Source organism: Myxocyprinus asiaticus, chromosome 6, assembly GCF_019703515.2.
Source record: "Myxocyprinus asiaticus isolate MX2 ecotype Aquarium Trade chromosome 6, UBuf_Myxa_2, whole genome shotgun sequence".
Lineage (NCBI taxonomy): Eukaryota > Metazoa > Chordata > Actinopteri > Cypriniformes > Catostomidae > Myxocyprinus > Myxocyprinus asiaticus.
In genome coordinates this window covers 44,865,439-44,892,259 of record NC_059349.1, presented here as the reverse complement: position 1 = coordinate 44,892,259, position 26,821 = coordinate 44,865,439, and the positions used below count along the sequence as shown (strand labels likewise).

Below are 26,821 nucleotides of genomic sequence, written 5' to 3'. Positions count from 1 at the left end.
TGTAAATAGGGGCACGCTCTGGAATGCGCCTGCATCCGCGCGCACCTCTTCTAACGGGCGCACCGGTCAGAAAACCTATGTGTTAAACTAAGGGTACGTTTACACGACAATGATGTGCTAAAAACGGAAAAGTTTTTCCTTTGCGTTTTTGAAAAGTTTCGCGTACAGACGACAACGTTGTCAAAACGATCCCCGTTCACAGGGATCCGCGAAAACGACTAAAAACGCTGTATTATGCATGCCAGGCCAGTAGTTGACGATGTCACTTTGTAAAGAAACACTACGCGCCTGCGCACATAAACATTCTTCCACAGAGCGGTGAATACAAACAGTGAAGATGGAGAAAGCATCGAGCAATTTTGTCTGGACGGACGATAAGGTTGCTTTATTACTACAATTACTTTGCTGGAGAAGCGTCAATAAACTCAAAATCTTGAGCAGCACAAACAGTCCTGTAGTCGGCCATTGTATTTTTGAATGTCTCGCGCGTTGTTTTGAAGTACTGGCGCGCATGCCTATAGACTGAACTCTAAAGATTATTCAATAAACTCTGCTCATTTTTACCATCACTTCGTCTTCTGCCTTCTGTATTCCCTCTGCTGACCCTTGGGCTGGTAGAAGAGTAAGTTAACATAACAAGCTGTTGATGTTGATTGGTTTTGGATATCAGACAGAACTCTGATATATGGATATCTTCTGATGGAGAGAGAGGCCTTGTGTATTGCCTCATGTTTTCATATTCTAAGCATATCACTGAATACTGTACATGGCATCACATCTCTGTCTATAGGCTGTATACATAAGCGGTGGGTGAATGAATTGCAGGGTAAAGGTACATCAAATATAAGTAAATAAATAACATTTAAAATACAAATACATTTTTCCCATCTGAATCCATACATTAATTTCAAGATTTTCAAATAGCAGGTTCTGCCTACTGTTCAATGTTCACACTCCATACAAAACACTCCAAATTAATAAATTGTTTATTATTGTTATTTGCACAGACACCAGTATTCATACTGATAATTATACATCTCAAATTGATGCCTATCAATCCAATATTATTGATATAATACGTAATACGCGTGCGCATGACGTCATCGTTTTCACAAATTCGCGTTTTTGTATGTTTACACGGAGACGATAACGGCATCGTTTTCAAAAACTTGCACTTTGAAACCCGTTTTTAAAAGTTTGAGTTTTCAGGCCCCAAAACGCCGTTGACGTGTAAACGAACAGCCAAAACGCATATAAAGTTTTCTGTTTTTAGTTGAAAACGTTGTCGTGTAAACGGCCCCTAATGTTTTGCTTTGCTCCTCGCGCGTCCTCTCCCCTCCCAATCTCGAGCTACACCAGCATCCCTGACGCTCTTACACATTCAGCGCGCTCGGACTGTGTGCACCTGCTTCTGTTTTCCGTGGTTCGGTGGGGTGTCCCGTTTGCGCGTATGTGAGAACGGGACTGGTATTCAGCTGGAGGGAGGGGAATATATAGGAGAGAAGTGCGAGAAAAGAGCTGAGGATTGAGAGAGGCGGCGCGAGAGCCCCGTTTCGGGTCGCGTGGCATAGAATTGCAGCAGGTATCATCACCTCATCGCGACAGTGGAGATGAGGGGAGGCTAGAGAGGAAAACTGTAAACATAACTACAGTTTTACATCCTTTTTCGGTTCCTCGCTGTCCCTCTTCTCTCTCTGTCTCTTTATTTGAACAAGAACATTAAACATCTCTCTCTCTCTCTCTCTCTCTCGCGCGATGGGAATAGTGTGTTTGTGTTTTGGCCACTGCACAGGTGCATCTTCCTCTCGCGCGCACAGCGGTCAGAGCGGGAGAATAATGAGCGAGCTCTTAAAGGCAACTGGGAGATTTTCACGGCCAGGAAAAACGTCCCTCCTCGCAGTTCCACAGATCTGAAATCTGTCAGCAAGCGCTCGATTTTACGTTGCAATTGTCGATGCGGAATCGTTTTCTCGGTTACTGAATAGGGAAGGGAATGTTTTCGATCACCGCGTCACATCACACACAGGGAGTGGCACGAGACGATCAATGGAATCACTGGGGCAGCGCGTGAGTAAACGAGTCTAAAGTGTGTGTGCTCAGCACCAACGCGGCCAATCTGCGCACTCAGTCTGTTAATGTGTGTGTGTGTGTGTGTGTGTCCTTTCTTCCAGCCAGGGCTTCGGTGAGCTTCTTCACGTCTCCGGGCATCGACAGGACTATTCGTTTTAACGTACAGACAGCGTCACAGTATGACATTCCAGCGGTCCGCTCTCAGGGCGCTCGTGGCCTTGACGATGCTTCTCGCAACTTCGGTTCGAAGCAACAATGAGAAGGGTAAGAGACCCCCCCCCCATCAGCTCTAACGGAATTTTCTGCTGTGGTCTGTTGTTTTGGGAACTCAGCCTCTCTCTCTCTCTCTCTCTCTCTCTCTCTCTCTCTCTCTCTCTCTCTCTCTCTCTCAGTTTTTTTTAAAGCACATGCTGCACACATTACACAATCCTAGCTGGCAATTCGAACTGAGTTGAGCTGAATCAGTACTCTGGCTACACTATGTGTAGGTGTATGGCTGTTAAAGTGTTACTCTCTGGAGTTAAAGACCGAACAGAATCTTTAAATCTCCCAACAGTTTAAGTGAAAATATACAGTAGATAACTATTGATGTATGTTGGTGCTGAGAGAGCGTTGTCCTTTTTCATGATAAAGTCTTGGTTTTGTAAGGAATGAGCTTGTGTTGAAATGTAGAATTGTGGTCAATCAATATGGGCATTTTAAAGATTGCTTCTTTGACATTTATATTTTGACATTTATATTTATTTCCTCTCAATATTTCTTTCTTTCTTTCTTTCTCTCTCTCTCTCTCTCTCTCTCTCTCATCTCTCACACACACACACACACACACACACACACGTTGGTGCGGCTATCCTTATGAGGACTCTCCATAGACATAATGATTTTTATACTGTATGAAATAGATTCTATCCCCTAACCCTAAACCTTTAAGCAATTTTAATTATGGGGACACTAGAAATGTCCTCATAAATCACATTTATAGCATAGTACCCTTGTAATTACCAGTTTGTAACCTAAAGAAATGTCCTGGTAACCCCCCCCCCCCCCCCACACACACACACACTCTCTGTCAGCTGTTTTTGCTGCTCACTGCATTATTCATTATTGTACTTTTTTGTGCCTCTGCATATCCAGTAGCCCGCTGCATTCTTAATGTATATGTGAGTGTGTACATGCTTTTCGTATATGTAATTAAACCTATATTTTGGTTTGTATGCAGTAGAGGAGTGGTTGTTTAAGGACCAGGGCAGTCTCATGACCAAAACATTACCGTACCGACTTTTTGGATGCATCATCAAAATGTCATTGCCATGCCATTCTCTCTTTAGTTCGGACGATTCCGTCACAGGCTCGGCAATCATCGGATTCATCACGTGTTATCGTTTAGTAACATTATACTGTACAATCATGTTAATATTTTAGATCCCCTTAACCAACACCATCCCTAAACCTAACCACTAATAAAACAAAATAATAACCTACCAACAATATGAAAGGCATAACACGCAGAAACAAGAACAGTTACAATATCTTACCAAGCAACTCATGCTGCATTTAAAGTCTTCTGAAACCATACGATAGCTACACATGAGGAACAGAGTGAAACTAAAGGATTCTCTCCATGAAAATACATCCAAAAATTACATTGTTGCAATCGGACACATGACAAGATCGGTCACATGACACCAAGAGCCAATGGCATTTGAGTGATCAGTTGAATATATGTTGTCAGATGCTCAGTTCGGAATGGCATACTACCCATTGTACTCTTACTACTTCTGCCATTTGTGTCTATGGCAGAAATAGTATGAGTAGTATAGTAGTATGCAAATCCGAACTCAGTCACATTTCAGTGACATTTCAGTAGTGCAGGCAAAAAGTCCCCCCAGTGACATTCGGGGCGTTTTCCAAACGGCATTTTTGCACCCGTGAAGGGCACTTGGCAAAGGGGACGCCACTCGAAAGGTCGTTCCAAACAAAAGTAAGAATGTAAATTTTTTCATAAAGGGCCCTTTCAGAAGACTTTTAGTGAAGGCTACATTTAAACTGTAATGCCATGTTCCCTTCAGAGTGCCCAAATCAAGAGCTCTGTCTTTCGTAGTGAGTAGGGCATAGGTATGATCAGGGGCGGACTGGGAAGAGAAATCGGGGGTGGTGCACTGTCCTTTTCTGCATATTGATGCCCCCTTCGGCATATCACGGCACCATTTTGTGGCTCGTTCTGCATAACACAGCGGCCCATTTCAGCTTACGGCCCTTCAGGAAAAGTCCCAGTTCTCCCGATGGCCAGTACGCCCCTGGGGATGATCACTTTCAATTGGAATTCGCCCTTGGTCATGAGAGTTTGTGGTTAAATGTGCTGTAAGCAATTTTTTCATTTCTTTTCATGGAAAGGTATGTATTGTTGTTCATGACAGTTGTCAGTCAAGGGCGCTATTTTGCTGCTGTTGTTTTTGACAACTGCTTCTGCTTGTTGTCGTTCTCAATAAAGCTGATTTGGTGTCTTTGGTGTGTGGGATTTTGGAACGAGGGGGCATGGCTAATACAATGGCTCAGTCTCGTGGAAGTAGATCGGCTAAAATAGCTTTTCACAAAAGCATTTGTCGTAAGATTGTTATTTATATCTTCAGCTTTAGTGTGTTAATAGGAAATATAAATGTTAGACTCCCAAACATTACTTTTGCAAATAGAAAAGATTAGAATAGAAGAACAGGGAGCCCTGCAACAGATGTCATGTCCCCCACAGACCCCCTACTGAACATCGTGTCAGTCTGAGATTACATAAAGAGACAGAAGCAATTGAGACAGCCTAAATAGATAGAAGAACTGTGGCAAATTCTCCAAGAAGCTTAGTACATCCTATCTGCCAACAACCAAGACAAACTGTATCCAGGAGTACCTAGGAGAATTGGTGCTGTTTTAAAGGCAAAGGTGGTCACATTGAATATTGATTTAGCTTTTTTATGTTTACTGGACTTTGTATGACATTAAGTGATAAATGAAAACTATTTATGTAATTATTTTTGAAGACATCCTCACTATGCAACATTTTTCACAAGGGCCTAAAACTTCTGCACAGTACTGTATGTTTGCTACAATGTTATGGTTTTTAGCTAATTGTATGTATTTACAAAAAATACCAATTTAGCAATTTGTCATCAGGCATTAGAAAGCCAGCTAGACTGTGACTGGGGTCATATAGGTTGCCACAGAAACGAGCATATTAGTTTGACACCTGAGGGGAAAATAATGACAGACGGTCTGAGCAGTCTTATTAGAAGTGTGCCACAATAGAAAGGCATATGTTGAGCTGTAATATAGCTGAAAGTTAACATAAGCGTCTAAACATATTTAGATTAGCCTGGACTACCTGTAGCTGCAGGTGTTTCCCTTGAAGGATGGTTTTGGGTGGCCATGGGAACTAGCGTGCCGAGGATAATGGGAACGCATTCCGTCATATCACTGGACTCCAACTTGAAGCATTTTTCCAACTGTCGCCGAATCGTGTTTTGAAGGAGCGAACAGCATTCAGGTCAGCATAACAGTAATATTTCGGTTGTATTTGAGGCCAGTTTGCTTATATTGCAGGTTACCGTAGCATTTGTATGAAAGCTATGTACCGTAGCTATGAAATGTTCTCAACATTATCAGTGTTGATACCAGTGTTGTAGTACTCGAGACCGGGCATATTTTCATGGTCTTGGTCTTGTCATGGACTCGTGAGTATTTGGACTCAATCTTGACTCAAACTCAAACAAGTGTGGACTCGGACTTAACCCCAGAGACCAGTTGAGTCCCTTTTAAAAAAATATACAGTGAAAGCTTTGACTTATCTGACAAAAAAATGTTCACTGACAAAATCATCGATTATGACGCGTCCCGTAATTTAGTCGGCTGCATTGAATCAGAACTAGTGATGCCCGATTCACGAATAAATAATTGTCTTGAGTTGCAAAAAGGTCTGAATCGATTTGCTATTCAATCTGATTTGTTAGGACTGCTATTTCACAGAATAATTTGCAGCAGTTTCTCACTCAGTAAAACAGCATCGGGATATTTCAGAAAACGGAGAACAAACCAATCATTGGATAAAGTGGATATTTACATACAGTCATTTGAAACAAAACACTGCTTTTTTTAGAGGTTACTTTAATAAACTTCTATTGGTGCTGTGTCATGTTAATAAGGGGCCATTCATTAAAATAAAATAGCGGTATGACATTGTGCGATTATTTAACTGCAAAGGGCTATGACGTTTTAATTAGGTTAATAGATAAATCAAGCTGTTTGCTTCAAAGTCTATGCATGCTGCTCTGTCCTGTCTGTATTGTGTATAAGCATTATTACTAGGGATGCACCGATACCACTTTTTCTCTTCCGATGTGATTCCGATATCGGAAATCTCACTATCGGCCGATACCGATCCCGATCTGATACCAGTGTTGTTTTTTTGCATAATCAGTTTAGAATATCTTTACATTATTGTGTGGAACTAATTGGGAGTACTCTTTAATATGTAAAGAAACACAAACCTCTAACTACACATTATTTTAATATAAATGTATAGCTTATTAAGAAAAACTATTGTTAACTAGTATACTGGATAATGTAGCAGCAAAATTAAAAGTAATTCCAGTCTTCAAGTCTTCAGTAGAAAAGAAGCCAGTTTTTTTTTTTTGCAATTTTTTTTCAACTTGTATCTGGACTTTAAAAGATTCAGATCTCATTTTTGTTCAATTTAGTTGTAAGATATCAGTCCACTTTTCATTCACACAGTTATTTTTTGGAAATCATTCAACTTAAATATTATAATTTGTAAACAAATGATAATAATAATAATATATTATAATAGTAATATATAGTAATATATCTCAATCGTGCACCTTTAACTTTTAAACCCTCACGCTTTTATTTTGACATTCTAAACTCTCCAGGAAGTCCTGTATGTGTCTGTTTGTAGGCAGTTCACAGTAGTTTAATTCGCTTCTTATTCAAATTCTGGTAAAAAAAAAAAAAAGCACCTCCGGTGCCATTCTAAATGCATATTATAAGTGAACCGAACTAATGAGCATCTACATCTGAGATGCTGTTTGTGAGTAGTGCTCAAATATTGCACACTGAGTGAAGGCTAAAAATAGCCGTGGGTGTGTGTAAACAGAGCAGCGCCATTCACTGACGCGCCAGAGCTGCGCGTGCATTTTTATATTTACTTATTAAACACAGCCTTTTGTGATTCACAGAGCTATCGCACGTCTTCAGGTGGCTTTGAATAAAATGCATGAGTCATATGAACTACTTTTATTGTGTTTTTATGGTTCTTTTATGTCATTTTTTGAGCTTGACAGTAAGGAACATGACTAACACACAGTATCGGATTTGGATCGGGCTCGTCGGACCGATACCCGATCCATTTAAAAATGTCAGTATCGGAGCCGATACCTATCCGTGTCATTTTAAAGTCCTCCAGATTCCCTTTAATTTCACTTTAGTCGACTAGTCCCTGGTGCAGTCCAATTCTTCCCTCATCTGATTTGTACATACTATATGTCAGTGTGTGTGTGAGAGAGAGAGTTGTTCAGCCTTTCACTCATATTCTCTAATGTGTGTGCATGGTAGTGTGTGTATGGGTATGAGTTCAGTGTGTATGAGTCTAGTTCTTCCCTCATCTTCTCTGAAGTGTTCTTGTGTGTGTGTGTGTGTGTGTGTGTGTGTGCAGGGTTGGGAGGTTTACTTTTAAAATGTATTCCACTACAGACTACATAATACATGCTGTAAAATGTCTTTTGTAACGTATTCCGTTAGATTACTCAAGGTCAGTAACGTAATCTAAATACATTGGATTACTTCTTAAGTACAGATCTAATAGCACAGAATTAACAACAAGTGAAAGAAAATGTCAGTACAGTAATACAAAATACACTTATATTAAAAATAAATTTTCTGCTAAAAAGCCTAAATATCTTATGTAATGTCGCTTCTAAAACAAGATTAAATAAATTTGTATTGTTTCAAGGATTTTAGATATTTTTACAGGAAACCCATTCAGAAATTCTCATCAAGAATAAGATTTTTGTAGTACATATTTGCCCTAATATCAAGGGTCTTACTTATTTTTCTTGATAGAAAAAATATAATCATGCCTGTTGACAGGTGCATGTAAGGGCTAGAAATAGCATTTTAGCTTAGCATAAAGCTAAACGTTCACATGACAGTTCATACAAGGTTTACTACTTTTTTGCTGCTCCAAACATCAAATAACTTCAAAGTGTATACAACGCAATCTTTTTTTGATTGTATGTGGATTCTCTCTATTAAGCTCCCAAAGGGTAAGTTCCTCAATGACAACATATTCATGTTTTTTCACTCATAACAGTGTTAAAGTGCATTCTATCTGCTCATATGAAAGTAACAAATCAAAAAAAAAATTTCACCGCTGTTCAAACGCTCATTGGATCGCATCATTTATATGGATAAATGTTTTCTAACTGAATAGACTAAATATTAAATGAAACAAATGACAATAAAATGCAACGTAATCTCTTCATTAATCCAAATACTTTTTGAATGTAATTGTATTCTTATTATCAAATATTTTGTATTTTAAATACGTGATCCTGTTATATGTATTCTGTTACTTCCCAACCCTGTGTGTGTCTGTGTGTGTGTGTTAGTGATTCAGCTCTCACAATTTTTCTCTGATGTCTGCATGTGTGTGAGCGAATGTGTTGCTCAGTTCATCACTGATGGTCTCTGATGTGTGTGTGAGTTGCACCAATCACCCGTATCCTCTGATATGTGTGTTACATCCTCTGTGACATGTCTGCAAGCAGCTCAACATGTGGTGGAGGCATCTGGATATCCTCCATAACTGGCTTGATAAATTCTGAAAGGTCATTTTAAAGAGAACTGTGCAGCGCTGGGGCTAATTTCATTGGACTTAATAACTGTGCATCACAGTTTCAACAAAAGTGACACTACAAGGTTAAATGAGACTTACTGTTTGTTCGTAATGTTGTGTGGTTGTTGTCGGTCTGTTGAAGCATTACATTGTAACCCTCCGCTGAGCTGAGACACAGTTTAATTCTGATTTGTGGTGCTACTAGTGTTTCATTTGATATTAGTATCTTAATGTTTAAACCTTATTGATGGTGACATGCGCTCATGTTTGTGAAAGTATGTCAGGATTAAAGGGGTGTAGGGGTATTTGTTTATGTATTGTCTTGTGTACTGTGTGTGTGTGTGTTATCCAATGCCTTTAAGAGATCTTTAGAGGAATGTTCTTTACAAATTATTGTGAAGAGAATGTCTACTTAGCATAAATAATGCAGAGTAATGGATCACTAAAAAACTGATTAGTCAGACGACAGGCCACAAATTATCCACCCACTTTGCACATCTTAACCCCTGGTAACCCATCCTCTCACAGACCGTAAGAAAACACAGGAGAGGCTCTTTATGGGGAAAACTCCATGCAACTACCTTTGTCTATGATTTGCTGAACTCCAGAACCCATATTCATGGATTCTTTAGTTGGTTTATAGATTTTTTTTTTTTTAATTAGCTTACAGTTTTGTCTCACTTGATTTACTTGTTCAATTTCAAGGAGAGATACAGAATGTTCTTTCTTTCCTGGCTACTGCTGTTATTGCTCTTCTGTGTGTACATCTGTACAGACAGATATTGTTCTGCTATTTTAACCCATATGTAAGAGTACTGAAAATATGGCTACATATGCCAATGTGACCATACTATTTGCCTCTTAACACCATTCCATTGCCATTTACAATCCATTTAAACAAAATGTTAAGATACATGTTGCTTTAAAATGTTCAACATTGCATTGTTTCTTTTGTTCAGGATATAAGCTCTGTTCCAAAAGTTAGTAAGCCATCTTTTTTTCTATTGCCTACATCGGTAGTTGGCATCGGTAGCAGGCTTATAAGACAGCACCCTTACTGAAATGAAACATTGTTTTTTGTTACAATGCATTCTGAAATTGCCTTCTCTGTTAAGGATACATGCAAGTAGGGGTGGGCGGTATAAGTTACCTTCTGTTTTTTACTTGAATTAAAAACAGAAGACTTACTGCAGTAATGCATTATAAATGTGATTGGATGAGGCAAGTTTAAAAGTCTTAAATTCTTTATTTATGCGGCAAGTTGCAGCGTTGCTTGGCAGCCATAAACAACCTACAATTTCTCAGTGTCTACATTGGACACTTGCCTTGTCAAACCTAAATCGCTCCCATTAAAATCAACCAAGCTGTCTACACTGGGGGCACTCATCTGTGGCACAATATACAGGATAAGCTATAGTCTTCAGTTTGGTGTTGGATTTTTTTTTAATCATGCCACAGAAATACTGTGTTATAAACAATATAGCAGAATCTCTTTGACGCAGTTCTGTTGTTGGATTTTATGCTGTCTTGAAATTTGGCCAAAACTCTGCATTTTGGGCCACATCCCACTAATCCATTTTTGTTTGAGAATTCTGTTTACAGTTTCCTAACATCATCGTTTTCCAAAGTATGAGGCAATGGAGAGAGTTTTTACTCCGCTTCCAGTGGAGGGTAACAGCGTTCCAGTGTGGATGAACGACATACTGTAGTCGCCACCTTCTGGCATCACCAGAAATGGTCACTGAATGAATCATAAATGGATCTGAACTAATTTTTAATGCACGTAGTCAAAACACTCGAACCACTTGGATAAATGTAAATACCGCAATGCACAAGCACAGAGTAAAAAAATAAAATTGTGCACAAGCACAGTTGTCATTATTGTAATTGATTAAATAATTTATTCATGACCATCTTGTGCTCAGTCTTTTATTGTCATGTGTGAAACAGAAGCAAGTGCTCCACAAGATGAGCAAGAAATTTTGTTTTGCAATTAATTTGCAATACTTGAATCTTTAAAATACTACAAATATAAGTATATAATACTTATATATTAATATAATACTAATATATTGATATATACTGTAATATATTAATACTGCACTGTAAGTGTTGGATCTGTGCGAGCCACATACTGACAGCTGCCCCCCCCCCACACACTTTTAAAATGACTACTACGCCCCATCCTACTGTATATTTGCTAGAAAAAAAATGTCAAAAGAAAAAATAACACAAAATAAAAATAAATGCTGAATCAACAAAAATGGAGCACACATCAATATACAAATAACAGTGAAACCTTTTACAGTGTGTTGGTCGAGTGGTCATTTGTTCTCAAGTTGTAGGCCTATGATATTTTGATCTGATGTCGCTATGGATGTGATTGATTCCTGATTCAAAACCCTTTTGGGTATTCAGCTTTTTAACAAAACTAAGAAAATCATTACTGCATATCAGTGGATCTAATAAATGGATGGACATTTGATTCCATATTACATGATTTCTATGAATCAGAAATCAGACCATGGCGTGGTACAGAAGCGGAACGCTCGTCTTTGCAGGGGCGCGTGGTCTGGTGCCGCTCTCGAATATGCTGCCTCTACCAGTGTCTGCAACTGACTAGAGCGAAGCATAATGAGCTTTAAATATTTTTGAACAAGTACACTCGCTAAATAGAGACGGAATGTGTCAAGGGGATCAAAATACAATAAATGGGATGGATTGACAAACAAGCATTTTTTTCTTCTTTTTGGAATCGAATGCCATTCCAGACTGTACCAGCCAATTTCAGAGAGTCAGGGTGCATAGGTTTTTATCCACTGGGAAATAAGGCTCCCTTGTGCAATTACGTATGCTACGTCTTGTCCAATTTTCATGAGAACGCTAATTCTAAGTGCAATTTTTGAGCCAGTGCAAAGCGCAAGTGGGCGTAGATGAGAGTATTTGCGCTATCTGTTGGTTTATGCGTGCAAACTGTGATTGTATTGTATGCAAATTAAGTGGTGCAAAGCTTCATTTCCTGAGAAATAGGTCATTGCGCTAAGAAGTTTGAAAAGTGTAACCGGTCCTACTTGACCTGCTCTGGGCGGGATTCGAATCGGTATCTCCGGCATGGGAGGCGGGTGCGCTAACGAGGAGGCTAAAGCCTTTAGCGTCAGTTGCTAATGCACCTCTTGAGGCAAGGTGAGTGAAGTTTACACACTGCACAGCTACCTACCAGCTGGCTACTATTACAAAAGCATGTCTTATCTCAGCGCAAAGTGTAAACTCAGTTTCTACATTTGCAGTTTGGAGATTTCATCAGCAGATGGTAATAAAGTTCATGTCCAAACTTTGAAAATATAGTTAGCTTATATAAAATATATAGTTATATTAAATATAGAAAATTAAGTCCATGACAATCACTGTTAGCAGTTTTATGAAACAAAACTGTATTAGATTTGTGTTAAACTATCTATAGGTCATGGTTTATTTTTCAGTTGTATTTATGATATCATTTGTATTGGTATTTTTCCACCTGTTGATACAGAGTGATTTTTAAATCAAAAAGGGGCCTGAGGGTAAAAGATTTGGATTTGGTATGATTTTTTTTTTATCACTATATATGAAATATATATAGAAATATTTATGATTTATGGCATACGCTGCGCTTAGCGCTAGCACTCTTAAAATAGGACCCCCGGCTATTACAATGATGGCTTCCGGGGAACAATTTGCTGGATTTGCCAAAGTTGGATAAGTCCATGGCATTGAATTTTTCATGGATATTCCAGACTTTTGTTTTAGCCACTTATTAGCAAATAAACAGTATATCCTTGAGCACACCCGTATATTCCCCTTTGCTTTTAAGGTTATATCTGATTTCCGATTTACACACCTCTTAACCATTATATAAAAAATGCGCACTGTGGTTGGTTGCTTGACATGTTGGTCAGATGGCCCCTTCCTGTCCAAGTTGGCAGTTCTTAGACAGAATAACCAGACTTAGTCATAGTCAGACCTTTATGCTGATATTAAAAGGTCTACCTGTGAGCAACTAGCCAATATATAAAATATTAGTATAAAGACTAGTCTTAATATACACTCACTGAGCACTTTATTAGGAACACTATGGTCCTAGTAAAGTGCCCGACATGGTCTTCTGCTGTTGTAGCCCATCCGCCTCAATGTTCGACATGTTGTGCATTCTGAGATGTTATACTGCTCACTACAATTGTATAGAGGGGTTATCTGAGTTACCATAGCCTTTCTGACAGCTCGGACCAGTCTGACCATTCTCCGTTGACCTCTCTCATCAACAAAGCATTTCAGTCAGCAGAACTGCCGCTCACTGGATGTTTTTTGTTTTGGCACCATTCTGAGTAAACTCTAGAGACTGTTGTGTGTGAAAATCCCAGGAGATCAGCAGTTACAGAAAAACTCAAACAGCCCGTCTGGCACCAACAATCATGCCATGGTCAAAATCACTGAGATCACATTTTATCCGCATTCTGATGGTTGATGTAAACATTAACTGAAGCTCCTGACCCGTATCTGTATGATTTTATGCACTGCACTGCACTGCTGCCACACTATTGGCTGATTATTTGCATGAAGGTGTACAGGTGTTTCTAATAAAGTGTTTAGTGAGTGTATACGGTAAAGGGGTACAGAATATTGACAGGAACTGTTTGATTTGAGTATGCTTAAACATTTCAAACTAGGGGGCCTGGGTAGCTCAGCGAGCATTGACGCTGACTACCACCCCTGGCCCTCCACATGCGCTACGTCTCCGTGGTAACGCGCTCAACAAGCCATGTTATAAGATGCGCTGATTGACAGTTTCAGACGTGGAGGCAAGTGAGATTCGTCCTCTGCCACCCAGATTGTGGTGAGTCACTACGCCACCACGAGGACTTAGAGCACATTGGGAATTGGCCATTCCAAATTGGGGAGAAAAGGGGAGAAAAAAAACATTTCAAACTATACTTTTTAACAAAATATACTAAAACGTCATTTCTTGTTTTCAGTTATATGGTCATTGGCATTTTATGCCATATTCCTCTTCTCCCCTCCTGATCATCTAACATGCTAAAGTTAAAGATGAAAAGATCATAAGCAGAAAAAAACATATATTCATATATTTGGAGGTGGAGGGTTTCTTAACGTAAAGGCAAGTTGGTTAAGAGTAAAATGTAAATGCTGTAATGTAGTTCTGATTCCATATTTTAAGATTCTCAGAACAGAACCACAGATTCCCTTTAGTCCATTCCAATCTCAGCTGCTGCATTCAAAACTGTCTCTGCTCTGAGCTACGTAATGAATGTGAATTTACTCCCCTGGCTCCTCACCAGTGTAACTGTCCTGTTTCAATGTAGACTTGTATAAAGATCAGTAATCAGTAAATGGCTCTTCAGAGTTTGAATAGACATGGCATGAGATCAGAAGGTGTGCTGAGGCTGTGTGTGGCTCTGGATGTGAGGTAAACCTACAAAAAGAGAGAAAGGGGGAGTGAAAGTCACCCTTGTCTTGGTGTCGTTTGCACACCAGAACCCCCCAAGTGAGACAAGCAAAGTCAGAGAAAGGACATTATTTCCTGTCTACGGTCTCTAGAACCCGTCACTGACTCTTGGGAAATGTAGTTTCCCATAAATCTCTGCAGGACAAGAGCTTATCTGTACATTAGAAAGTGATATGATTGAGAGCATACTCTAAAAAATCTAAAGTGTGCAGTAAGGCTGTGTTTTTTTTATTTACTGGGTACGGGAACCTTCACTTTGTGCACTCTAGAAAGCCATCCCGTGTCAAGGGGCTTATGTAGAGCTTGTGTACAAGCTTGACCTATTAGATTAAGGCTAAGTGTTGGGACTTCTATGAGTTCAAAGTGGTTGTATCTACTATCTAGAGATGTAAGAGTGGCTGATCTGATTGGATTAAACACTCATTCTGCTCTGTCTTCTCATGTTTCCTGCATTAGAAGCCGGGACTGATACAGATCTCCTGTTATTAATCAGGCCATGAGCACTTTTCAGGAATTTTCATAGACGCATATTCATGAGCTGATGCAACAAACACATGAACATTTTCTTCATTTGAATCTTAAAAAAATTAAATTTTAGACCCTGAAAGCCACTGTGGCCTCTTCAGACAAATCACAGACATTACAAAGATGAGGTCGAAGTTCATCCTTCTGGATTTTAACGTTTGGATTAGAAGCTTTTGAACGGAAGTTCTTTGGTTTGAGTGTTCTAACCTTTTTTGAGACACATGTTCTGTAATGGAGTTTGGATGCTCTCATTACATTGTAGCAGAGGTGTAGTCAAGACCAGACCCTACAAGACCCAGACCAATACCAGACCCCCTAAGACCCAGACCAAGACTAGACCCCTTGAGACCCAGATCCAGACCAAGACTAGACCCTTCAAGACCTAGATCCAGACCAAGACCTACAGTGCATTCACCCCTTAATTTGTTTTTCACATTTTGTTGTTGCAGCCTTATTCTAAAATGCTTTAAATTATAATTTTTTTCACATCAATCTACACTCCATACCAGATAATGACAAAGCAAAAAACAGATTTTTGATAACTTTGCAAATTTATTAATAAGAAAAAACTGAAATATCACATTGACATAACTATGCAGACCCTTTGCTATGACACTTTAAATTTAGCTCAGGTGCATCCCATTTCTCTGGATCATTTTTGAGATGTTGCTACACTTTGATTGGAGTCCACCTGTGGCAAATTCAATTGATTGGACATGATTGGGAAAGGCACACACCTGTCTATATAAGGTCTCACAGTTGAAAATGCATATAAGAGTAAAAAAACAAGCCATGAGGTAAAAGGAACTGTCTGCAGAGCTCAGAGACAGGATTGTGTTGAGGCACAGACCTGTGGAAGGCTACAAATAAATTTCTGTTGCTTTGAAGGTTCCCAAGAGCATAGTGGCCTCCATAATTCTTAAATGGAAAAAATTTGGAACAACCAGGACTCTTCCTAGAGCTGGCTGCCCGGCCAAACTGAGCAATCTGAGGAGAAGGGCCTTGGTAAGAGAGGTGACCAAGAACCCGGTTGTCACTCTGGTTGAGCTCCAGAGAGATAGGAGAAACTTGCAGAAAGACAAACATCACTGCAACACTCCACCAATCTGTCTGGCAGAATCTTCTAGTGAGACTTTTCTAGTTTAAAGCATTACAGAGGAAGTCAAGTCAAACCTTTCAAACAGTAGGCAGCCCTGACATGCCAAACCGCACTGAGGAGGAAAAGAGCAACACTGTGCTATGGACAACATTTCATCACTTTTACACCTTTTTCATGATTTTACATGAGTAAAAGTAACTGTTATATTTTGACAATGTTATAGTTTCATATGAAATTATCTAAAGTTAGAATCTATTAGACCTCATTTTATATCAACAGTGGCAGCTGTAGTTAAAGTTTCAAGATGTGTTTCAGCTAGTATTTTTTCATAAATACTATAATTTGTTATTATTATTACTATTATTTAAGACTAGCTACACTGACCTAACCATGGTAATGAGGAGCCTTTCCTTCTGTGTAATATGTATGTTCTGTTCGAATTATGTTTGAAATTAGAAACAAAGGGGATAATAATGGGCTCATATAAGTAAATATGCTCTTCAATTTTTAAAAGGGGGGCGAGGAAAACTTCCTGTCGCTTTTGTTGATGATGTCAACAACAAAAATAGTGTCACTTGATTCATGTCCTTGTACTTGAAAACCATGAACAAAACTATGCAACATAAAAGGAAATGCAACCCAGGATACATTAAATACAGGTTAAGTTTTTACCATGGTGGGTCGCCACTTGATTTCCAATGTAAAATCTGGGTCCTGAAGCAAAACCAGTTGAGAACCACTGAGTTAAAGGTACAGACAGGAGCAGTCTGGCTGCGCTGGTGCGCACCTGCAGTATATGTTAATTGTTAATAATCATAGGACATTACTTTAAAAGCTCACAGAGCTGATGTTATTTTTCATTTAGTAGTTAATTTAACATGCTATGCTAACATGTAAACTAACATGTTATAGTTACATGCTATTTTTTTTATCATGTTTATAATTCGGTTTATTATTATAATTCCGTTAGCTTTCTTATTTATTCTATTTATTTTATTTTCAAAAGGGAGACTTATTTATACATACTTCAATAAAAAAAAAAAATGGTTTCAAGTTTCAATTATAATAAAGGGTTTGTTCAACCAAAAAAAAAAACTCCTTTAAGGGTCATTGTAACTGATAATAATAATTGTGTAATACTGTATACTGTGAAACCGTGATATTTTCTGAGACGGTTATCGTACTGTGAAAATCTCATACCGCTGCAACCCTATCGCATGGATGATGTTGGTGCCAGACGGGCTGGTTTAAGTATTTTTGTAACTGCTGATCTCCTGGGATTTTCATGCATAACAGTCTCTAGAATTTACTCAGAATATTGCCAAAAACAAAAAACATCCAGTGAGCAGCAGTTCTGTGGATGGAAATGCCTTGTTGATGAGAGAGGTCAACAGAGAATGGCCAGATTGGTTTGAACTGACAAAGTCTATGGTAATTCAGATAACCGCTCTGTACAATTGTGGTGAGAACAATAGCATCTCATAATGCTTTTCTGAGATGCAGGTTGGCGCTGTTTTGGCGGCACGAGGGGGACCTACACAATATTAGGCAGGTGGTTTTAATGTTGTGGCTGATCCATGTATGTCAATGTGATATTTCAGTTTTTTTCTTTTTAATAAATTTGCAAAAATCTGGTTTTTGCTTTGTCATTATGGGGTATGGAGTGTAGATTGATGTGGAAAAAAATATTTTAAAGCATTTTAGCATAAGACTGCAACATAACAAAATATGAAAAAAATGAAAGGATCTAAATACTTTCTGAATGCACTATATACCCAAGACCAAGACCCAGACCAAGACCTGTTGGTTCAAGATCCTGTCAGTTTTTAATGAACTAAGATGCTAAATTTATATTTGAAGAATCTTCTTAAAATTTTTTAAATGCAAATTTTACCACTACAGGCTCTGACATTTTCCAGACAGTTATATAGAAAAAACAGTCCAGTTTTACAAGATGCCTTTGTTACCCAAATGCCTAGCTATATAAATAATACAACTAAAGTTAAGTTAATTGAATTGGTTAGTGGACAGTCTGGAAGATGCAGCTCTTAGGCTGTCCACCACAGTAATGGTCTGGCTGGCATTGGCCTGATTTTCACTGCATGCACACTTATTCATTTTATTCCCCCACCAGGTGTGACACCCAGGTGTCACAAAGCTGTTTATTCTTCTACTGTAATAAAAGTATGAAAAAAAAGTGTCATTCATGGCTCTTTATTGCTATCATAATAATAAAACAAACAAAAAAAATCCTTAAGGAATGCTTATTGTTAATGCAATAAATACATTTTAGTTTATTCAATAGGATCTTAATGTATTCTTAGTAGATTCTTATCTAAATCCTTTAGTATTGGTTATGAAAAATTCCTTCAATAACTATCAAAACACAGATAGCTACTTCACATGTTTCATTAAATGCCAAATTCATCTTTGCTAATCATAGTTAAACTGAGAGATGGAAACTTAATTGAAAACTATTGTTGGAAAATTAAACTATTCAAACAACTAACAGAATGTTCTTCACTGACAATAACACTGACCATCTCTGATCGAAATAAAGAAATACAAATGCTGATGTAAAACAATCGCAATAATCACACACTCACAGACTGAGTTCTGCTGCTGCACTCTCGCGAATGATCTCATTGTAAAGAACAAGGTGTAGAAACGATGTAAATAAGAAATGTATTGTGCAGTGTAGACAGCTTCCTTGATTATAATGGGAGTTTTGGCGAGAGTGCAGAACTCAGTCAGTGAGGTCACGCTGAACTGAAGTGATTGACAGCTTCAGTAATTATAAATGGAGTGTTCTTTGCTTGCTTTCTGTTTATAATTTAATCACAATTTGAATAACAGTTGTTTTTTATGCTGCATGCAATACATTTATATTAATCAGTATTATTAATAACAATTACAATATCAAGGGAAATAATCTTAAATTATGATTTTAGTCGTAATTGTGCAGCCCTACTCCCACAAACAACTCATAAGAATACCAGCTGCTCTTGTACAACTCCCACAACATAAAAAGCTTATTGGGTCCCACAACTACTGCGAGTAAATTCATGGTCTCTACATGGCAGTTATAACCATAAATCACTGGTGATTGTGTTGTGTTGTTAGACCATAGATCTTGCACTTAAATTCATGTGATGAGCGAGACAGTACATGTCATTGAGCATGATGACACAAGAGGCAGAAGTACATTCTCAGTAAATGAGAAGATGCCACGGCAACTAGTGGTTGAAATAATTATCATATTTAGTGCGCTCGTTATACACTGTGGTCTTGACCAAGACCATAAGCCGAGACCCAGACCAAGACACTGAGCAACGAGATCCAGACCAAGACTGCGTTTATATTGAGACCAAGACCACAAGATCAAGACTCAACCTCTGCATTGTAGAAACAGTCAGTGGTTAATTCCCTATTGTTAATTTGTTATCTTCCATCTTAACTCTAAATAACTGTAGGCTGATGCTGTGAAGCCCTAGATTCATCAGCATGCAATATGTTTACTCCGACACGACGCTGAGATCCAAAGCTTTTAAAACAGATGCTATCTATGTTACACGGCTGCAGGATGAGAGCTGCTTTCTTGGGAATAGATTGTTGCCAAACCATGAATTGCCCTGTGGTGTACTTGTTTTGCAAAATGCAATAGCCCATCCTCAGAAGCTAGTTCATTGTTCGGAAAAACACTCAAATTGGTTTTGGAAAAATCTTTTTTTATTGACTTTTTTCATTCCAAACATTTTATAACATTTAGACTTTTGTTCTCTGATTGCCGTTCTAAAAGGGGAACCATTATTACGCATTTCTTGTAACAGAGGTTCAGAACATTCTTTATATGGATTCATATTTTCCCTGAAGTATTATTATCTGCCTTCTGATGTATGCAGAGCCAAGTTATTTATTTAATTTAAAAACATCTAAAGATGAGTCAGGAGAAAAGAAGCTGTCCAATCAAAACACCTGAAAAAGCCCTTTAAAAGAGATCCCTTCTAATCAAGAGACAGCGCAACACATTTACATTTATTTTAGCTTTTGTAGCAAAGCAATTTAAAAGAAATTGTTGTGACAGCAGGTAGCTAAAGATGCAGTAAATACAGTGCCACTAAGATAAAAAACAGCTCCGAGATTCTTTCACTGTGTGTTGAGGGTTAACGTTTGTTTTAACTCGTTCCATGTAATGTGTCCAAAGATGATATCCACGCAATCAAATTGTCATTGACTCTTTTAACTACTCTTTCTGTTCTATACAGTCTGTTGTTGATAAAAAACAACAAAAAAAATGAAAATTTAATACTAATCACACATAGCATGGACATGTTAAAGTCGTGCTCTCGTTAGTATATGCTCAACCAAAATACTTCAGTATTGGAATCGAGATGAATTAGGAAATCTGTATCCATGTATCCATATAGAAGTATCCATGGTGCTGATGATGTCACAACATTCCCAGATAAACATCACAGGGGTATTTTTATCCCACCAACATCACCCGTAATATATTTTTCATGAATAAAAACATTGACTTGTTCCCTCCTGCCTTGTGCTATGTTGTAATTGTGTAGCAAGCTAAAAGGAAGCTGTAGTGGGCTTCAGAGGTTCTGCAGAACTGTGTGCATGGGTCCACAGGAATGAGAGCTATATCAGCTCACCGAAGGAAAGCATTCCAATTAGCTGCTTGGCAGTTGGATCACACGTTCTGCTTTCAGGTTGAGGCCTGGGGCTGTGTTTACCACTGCAAAGCGTCCTGGGAAATGCGGTCGGTTTGAAAGTGCTGTTGTGTATAGTTCCTTACCTCAGCGTAACATGTGGCTGAAGCTTGACTGAGCAACTTGGCTCTTCCAGCTGTGGCCAATGATGATGAGGGATTAAATGACGGGTGGTAACGCTGGCCAATCATTAATGTGGATGAGATTTAGTGTAAGTGCCAGTGGCTCACTTAACTCAGAGGACAGATTTGTTGCTGGCACCCTTTCTAATGCTGCTGATTCTTTCTCTCCCTAACTTTCATTCTTTCAAACATCCCTCTGGCTATTTGTTGTACATTTCCTCTCTCTCCCTCTCTTTCAGTTGCCAGCATTTTACTGTCGAAATGTAACTCTGAGTGGAGCAGAAGGCCTGGGAAGAAACAGAGAGAGAGAGAGAGAGAAGAAACGCAAACCTGTCTGTTCCACTGACATTTACGGCCTTCAAGTGGAGTCGAAAATATCATAATTACGAGTTATGTATGTGTACATGAATTCGAAGCAAAGTCATATTTACCAGTGGGAAACTTGGAGTTCTCAACTTTAGTTGAGATGTTGAAATGGCCATTGAAATGGTTCATGGTCCATGAACCTGATCTCATGAAAATTATGTGTCTGTGTGACATTTTTGCAAAATGATGTTACGTGGCTCCCTACACTTCAGCAGTTTCAAGGTGCAATGTCCACTGAGTTGCGCTAAAAGAGAGTTACGTTTTCTCCCAAACAGATGAGGATTTTAAGATTATTGCTCTATTCAGATTAAATGAACAAAACTACACTTTGGTTTGATGCCTTTTTCACGCATCGATAATCTGAAAATTGTCCTGATGATACTGATATATATCGGGAGTTTGTGGTGGAGGCTGCTCAAAAATCAGCAGCATCACAGAGTGTAACTTGCATAGTTTTCCATTTAATTCGACCCAAATCATTATGAAAGGACAAAGATTATTTACTCTAGCCATCACTGGATGATATGTTGTGTATATGTATCTTTAATGTAGCCTAATCAATGTAATTTCAGTTACAAGTATCTTTTTGTGGTTTGACAGCTTGAATTAAACCTCTTCAAGACTTCACACAATTGCATAAAAATTTCTAATAGCTCAGTTTGTGCAGTTAAACCAGTTTCATACACTAACCTGCAAACTCAGCAACGTACCATGTTCAATCTTGAAGAAGTACAAAAACCTTCTTAACTTTTGTGTGTATGCATCCTGTGCAAGGAGCTCTAAAATACCCGTCCTTTTTTGTGATACCTGTGCCTTGCGACCTGTTTCAGTAAATGTTATATCTAGATTCTTGATTGTGAAGCACTTTGGTCAACAAAGTTGTTTTTAAATGTGATATATAAAATCAATTGAATTGAAATAAATTTAATTGAATATCACCCTCTTGAGGTCTCCCAATTCTATTACACCAGACACGAAACAGTGAATAGTGAAGCACGCAAATTAGGCTTCTAATTTAAATTTTGGTTAATGTTAAAATATCGATGCCTCAAAAATATATAGATAAAATAAAGTGCTGATCAATAATCAATATATCGATAACACTATGTAACCCAGTTTGTGTTCCTGGGTAGTAAGTGTTATTTCCTAATTGCTTATGCCTCAAAAGTATAGAAAATGGCTGTTATTCCCCACAAACTTTGCTTTTGTGACCAGGACAGTGATATTTTGAAATTTACCTATTTCCAATGAGAAAATGGGCAAATTTGTGTCTTTTCGTTCATATAAAGTCAGAAAAAAACAACATATGAATCCAGAATCCTTCTTTATCAGTGGACCGACGAAGACATCGGCTTTGACCTTTGCCTCAGACAGCTTAGGGAAGAAGTCTTGAAGGGACTTGAAGGCTGCCGACTCCTTATCTAGAGCTCTGACAAATTGTGAAAAAAAAACAAAACAAAAAAACATTTGTTACACAGTGTAATTTATGACATGCCTAAACAAATCATACCTACCTCCCTAGCCTAAACCTTAAACCTAAGCCTAACTAATAGTGTCATAAAAAACAAATGTGAGATTAAAAACAAATCAGGTTTGTAAGGTTAATGCTCTATGGAGTTTTAAATCAACAAAGCGTACCTCGTACCTACTCTAAATCTTAAACCTAAACCTAACTGAGAGCCATGTCATTTTGGGTTCTTCTATGGCACTTTCGTTTCTTATATCAACTTGCATGCTCTTCAGGACTCATACCCCTGTCCTGTGCATCGCAAGTGCAACTATGGCTGCACAATTCATTAAAAAAAGAATCGAGATTACAGTTACAGCTGCTGCAATTAACTAATCGTGAAAAGTGTCAATAACATCATTCAATTTAGATCTATTCCTGTAGAGTCAAGATGTTTTGATCCATTGTGTGCATGAATGCAATAGACAATCAGAAAATCTGTTTAAATTAGTCTATGAGAATATCAGAAACGACAACCTAGTGTCTAGTTTGTGTCGCACACTTTCTGTGTAAACATTTATATTTACTGTACATTTATGCATTTGGCAGGTGCTTTTATCCAAAGGCGCTTCTATTCAAAATGTAATTTTTTTTAAAACACTTATTTTTTATGCAATAAATCAATTCAGGAACAATTTTCAGCTTGTTTTGGATGTGTAGCCTACATAAAGTTTATGGCATGCAGTTGCCCCACAAATAGTGTTTTAATCTAAATTAATAATCAGAATTACAATATCAAGCGCTAATCGTCAATTACAGTATGATTTTCATCATAATCGTGCAGCCCTAAGTGCAACACTTTATCAGTTGAACTGCTGTGCAATTTGATCGCACTTGAACAAGCTTGTAAATGTAGTTGGTTATGTAATGCAAGCAAGTATGGCCTTACAAGCTATATCATGTGCTATAGTAAGGTGTGATTTGTGTGAAAGGGAATAAAAGTCAATTTTTTTGCGCATCTAGTGTTCATTTCACCATGAACAATGAGCCAAGTAAAAATAATTTAGCACAAAATGTTTTTATGAGACGAGGTAGGTTTATTTAACACTTGTTTTACTACCATGAACAGAAGTGAGATGAGACTGCTTAAAACTTGCTCATAGAACCAGTTGTCATTACTGATAGACTTACTGTATACCAGTTGAAATACCTATGTTTTAATACTACATTCATGAGCAAAACATTTCTGTTATCGGTTACAATACTCAAGCTCTGAAAAAAAAAGTTGTTATATAGAAAACTTTGACTCAATGAGAATAGACCTAAATCGAATTCTGTGAAATTAACACTTTTCCTGATTAGTTAATTGTGGCAGTTGTAATTGTAAACTTTATTATTTTTCAATAAGCTAATTGTGCAGCCCTATGTTGTATATGATAGAGCTGATAGTCAACAAATGTAAAGCTGACTTACCATTTGCGGTGCTTTATGAAAAATATTTGCTCATTTGTCCAATATTTTGTTAGATATTTTTTTGTTTCCGACTTGAATGCGTAATAACGACTACACAGCTCGAAAGTAGGAGCTTTCCAGGTGCACTTGAAGGCAGCACTTGTATCATATGATTCATGTTTTCAGGAAATGCTTACTAGCTGCTTTGACAGTAAGATGCATCACCGGCTCTCAAGCAGAGGTCATTCTCCTCTGGGAAATGATCCACAATCATTGATAATACAGTCTGTCAGCAACCAACAGATGAACTGGTAAATTTTTTTATGCCTTCTATGATCCTGTGGCCTGCTGTTCTGCTGTGATGACTATGATTAGTGAAGCTTTCATTAGCAAAGGGGATCTACTGAATGTTTGCTGAAACACTCAAAAACAATCATCTTATTCTCTGCTGCCTCCGTTTTAATAATGCAGCACTTTTCATCACTTTAACGAGCACTTCACATGAGCACTCTGCTCATTCTTAAAGTGAAATTCATTTTTCAAAGAATAGGTGAGGATCTTGTCTAAGATATGCTTCCTTTCTGCACGTTGCAAAATGAATAAACGGCAGATGTTGTGCCCTCTCCTCCTATACAAATCTGTTTTGTTCTTGAGTTATTTTGGATTATAAGCTACCACTTCTCAGCAGCCATTTTGGAAGTTGCTCCAAAACTTCACCGTTATTCTTCTTTCGGCTTCTCCCATTAGGGGTCGGCACAGTAGACCATCTGTTATCTGCATATTTGACTTGGCACAGGTTTTACGCCGGATGCTCTTGTGCAGGACACTGCCTAAATGATGGTCACAAAGATAGATGCAGTAAAAGAAAATAAATTAATAAAAACATCCTGGTTACTTCCGTAACCTCCGTTCCCTGATGGAGGGAATGAGACGTTGTGTCGATGTAGTGACACTAGGGAGCCCCAAACACCTCTGGTCTTTGATAAAAGTCCAGTGGGAATTGGCGAGTGGAATTTGCACGCCACTCCCCCAGACATACGGGTATAAAAGGAGCTGTCTCGCAACCACTCATTCAGGTTTTGTGCTGAGGATCCGAGACAAAGTCCCGGTCATTTCAGCAGGTAGTTCAGTGTTGTGGCAAGAGGGACACAACGTCTCATTCCCTCCATCAGGGAACGGAGGTTACGGAAGTAACCAGGACGTTCCCTATCTGTCACTCACTCGACGTTGTGTTGATGTAGTGACACCAGGGGTCCCTATACAAAATGCCACAACTAGTTGAACTGTGTTATGTGGGCTGGTGGTGCAAGACGGGTAGACAGCTGTGTGCCTCGTAGCCAGCGCACCAGGTCGTCACGTAACCTACCCCAATGCTCCTACGAGCGTCGCATGGTCCCCAGCACCTCGGGGACAGGCTACCCCAGCCGTGGCCTCTTCTCAGAGGGGACTCTGCCCAAGGAAGACACGGGTTTGCCAGCAGGGAAACCGTCTTGCGGAAGATACATCACATGGGGTTACTAACAGGTAACCAGCGCATGTGGAGCACCTACCCCAGTACAGGGCCTACTAGCACACGTACTGGGCTGGCATCGAGTTTCTCCACGAACTCGCCTGCCACAGGGCTAAGGAGGAAGGACATCCAGGGTCCACGACTTCGTGAACATGACGGGGGGTAAAAAGCGCATGTCTTTGCCTCCGGGAGGGGAAAGGCACTGTGCAAGTGGTACACCCGGCCAGCTGTCCCGTAATTTTACCTGTTCGTACCTGACAATACACGGGACGAAACCGGCTCAACCCGGAGATTGTAGAGTCTCGCAAATGAATTGGGTGTTGCCCAGCCCGCTGCTCTACAGATGTCTGCTAAAGAGGCACCATTGGTCAGGCCCAGGAGGCTGCCACACTCCTGGTAGCGTGTGCTCGTAGCCCCAAAGGGTCGTGATATGCCAATGCGATGGCGTCAATGACCCAGTGGGCGATCCTCTGTTTGGAGACAGCACTCCCTTTCCGCTGTCCTCCAAAGCAGACAAAGAGCTGCTCAGAGCGTCTAAGGCTCCACGTGCGATCCAAATAGATGCGCAAAGCGTGCATTAGACACAGCAACGACAAGGTTGGCTCTGCCTCCTCCTGGGGCAGCACTTGCAGGTTCACCACCTGATCCCAAAACGGGGTCATGGGAACCTTGGGCACATAGCCCGGCCGGGGTCTCAGGATCACTTGAGAGAATTCCGGACCGAACTCCAGGCACGTGTCACTGACAGAGAATGCCTGCAGGTCCCCTACCCTCTTGATGAATGTGAGCGCAGTCAGGAGTGCAGTCTTCAAGGAGAGTACCTTTAGCTCAACTGACTCCAGGGGCTCAAAGGGGGCTCCCCGCAGGACCACGGAGAGATCCCACGAGGGGATGAGGGTTCAGCCTCTTCATGCCTCTAAGGAACCTGATGATCAGGTCATGCTTCCCGAGAGACTTAACGTTCAGTGCGTCGTGGTGCACTGCTATAGCGGCCACATATACCTTCAAGGTGGAGGAGGCTGTCGCAAGGAGAGTGAGGTCCGAGAACCAAGTCTGGGTGGGCCAGTAGGGTGCTACTAGGACGACCTGCTCCTCGTCCTCCCTGACCTTG

General features: G+C 39.3%; 1 protein-coding gene across 2 annotated transcripts in view; it reads left to right on the top strand.

The window, feature by feature from the left end:
• Nucleotides 1-26,821, top strand: part of LOC127442784 (cell adhesion molecule 3-like) — a 103,986-nt gene that overhangs the window by 281 nt on the left and 76,884 nt on the right. For both annotated transcript variants that reach the window (XM_051700970.1, XM_051700971.1), the window contains exon 2: nt 2,172-2,334. In XM_051700970.1, coding sequence (XP_051556930.1) covers nt 2,250-2,334 — 85 coding nt within the window. In that variant the 5' untranslated portion in view covers nt 2,172-2,249. The remainder of the gene's footprint in view (nt 1-2,171; nt 2,335-26,821) is intronic.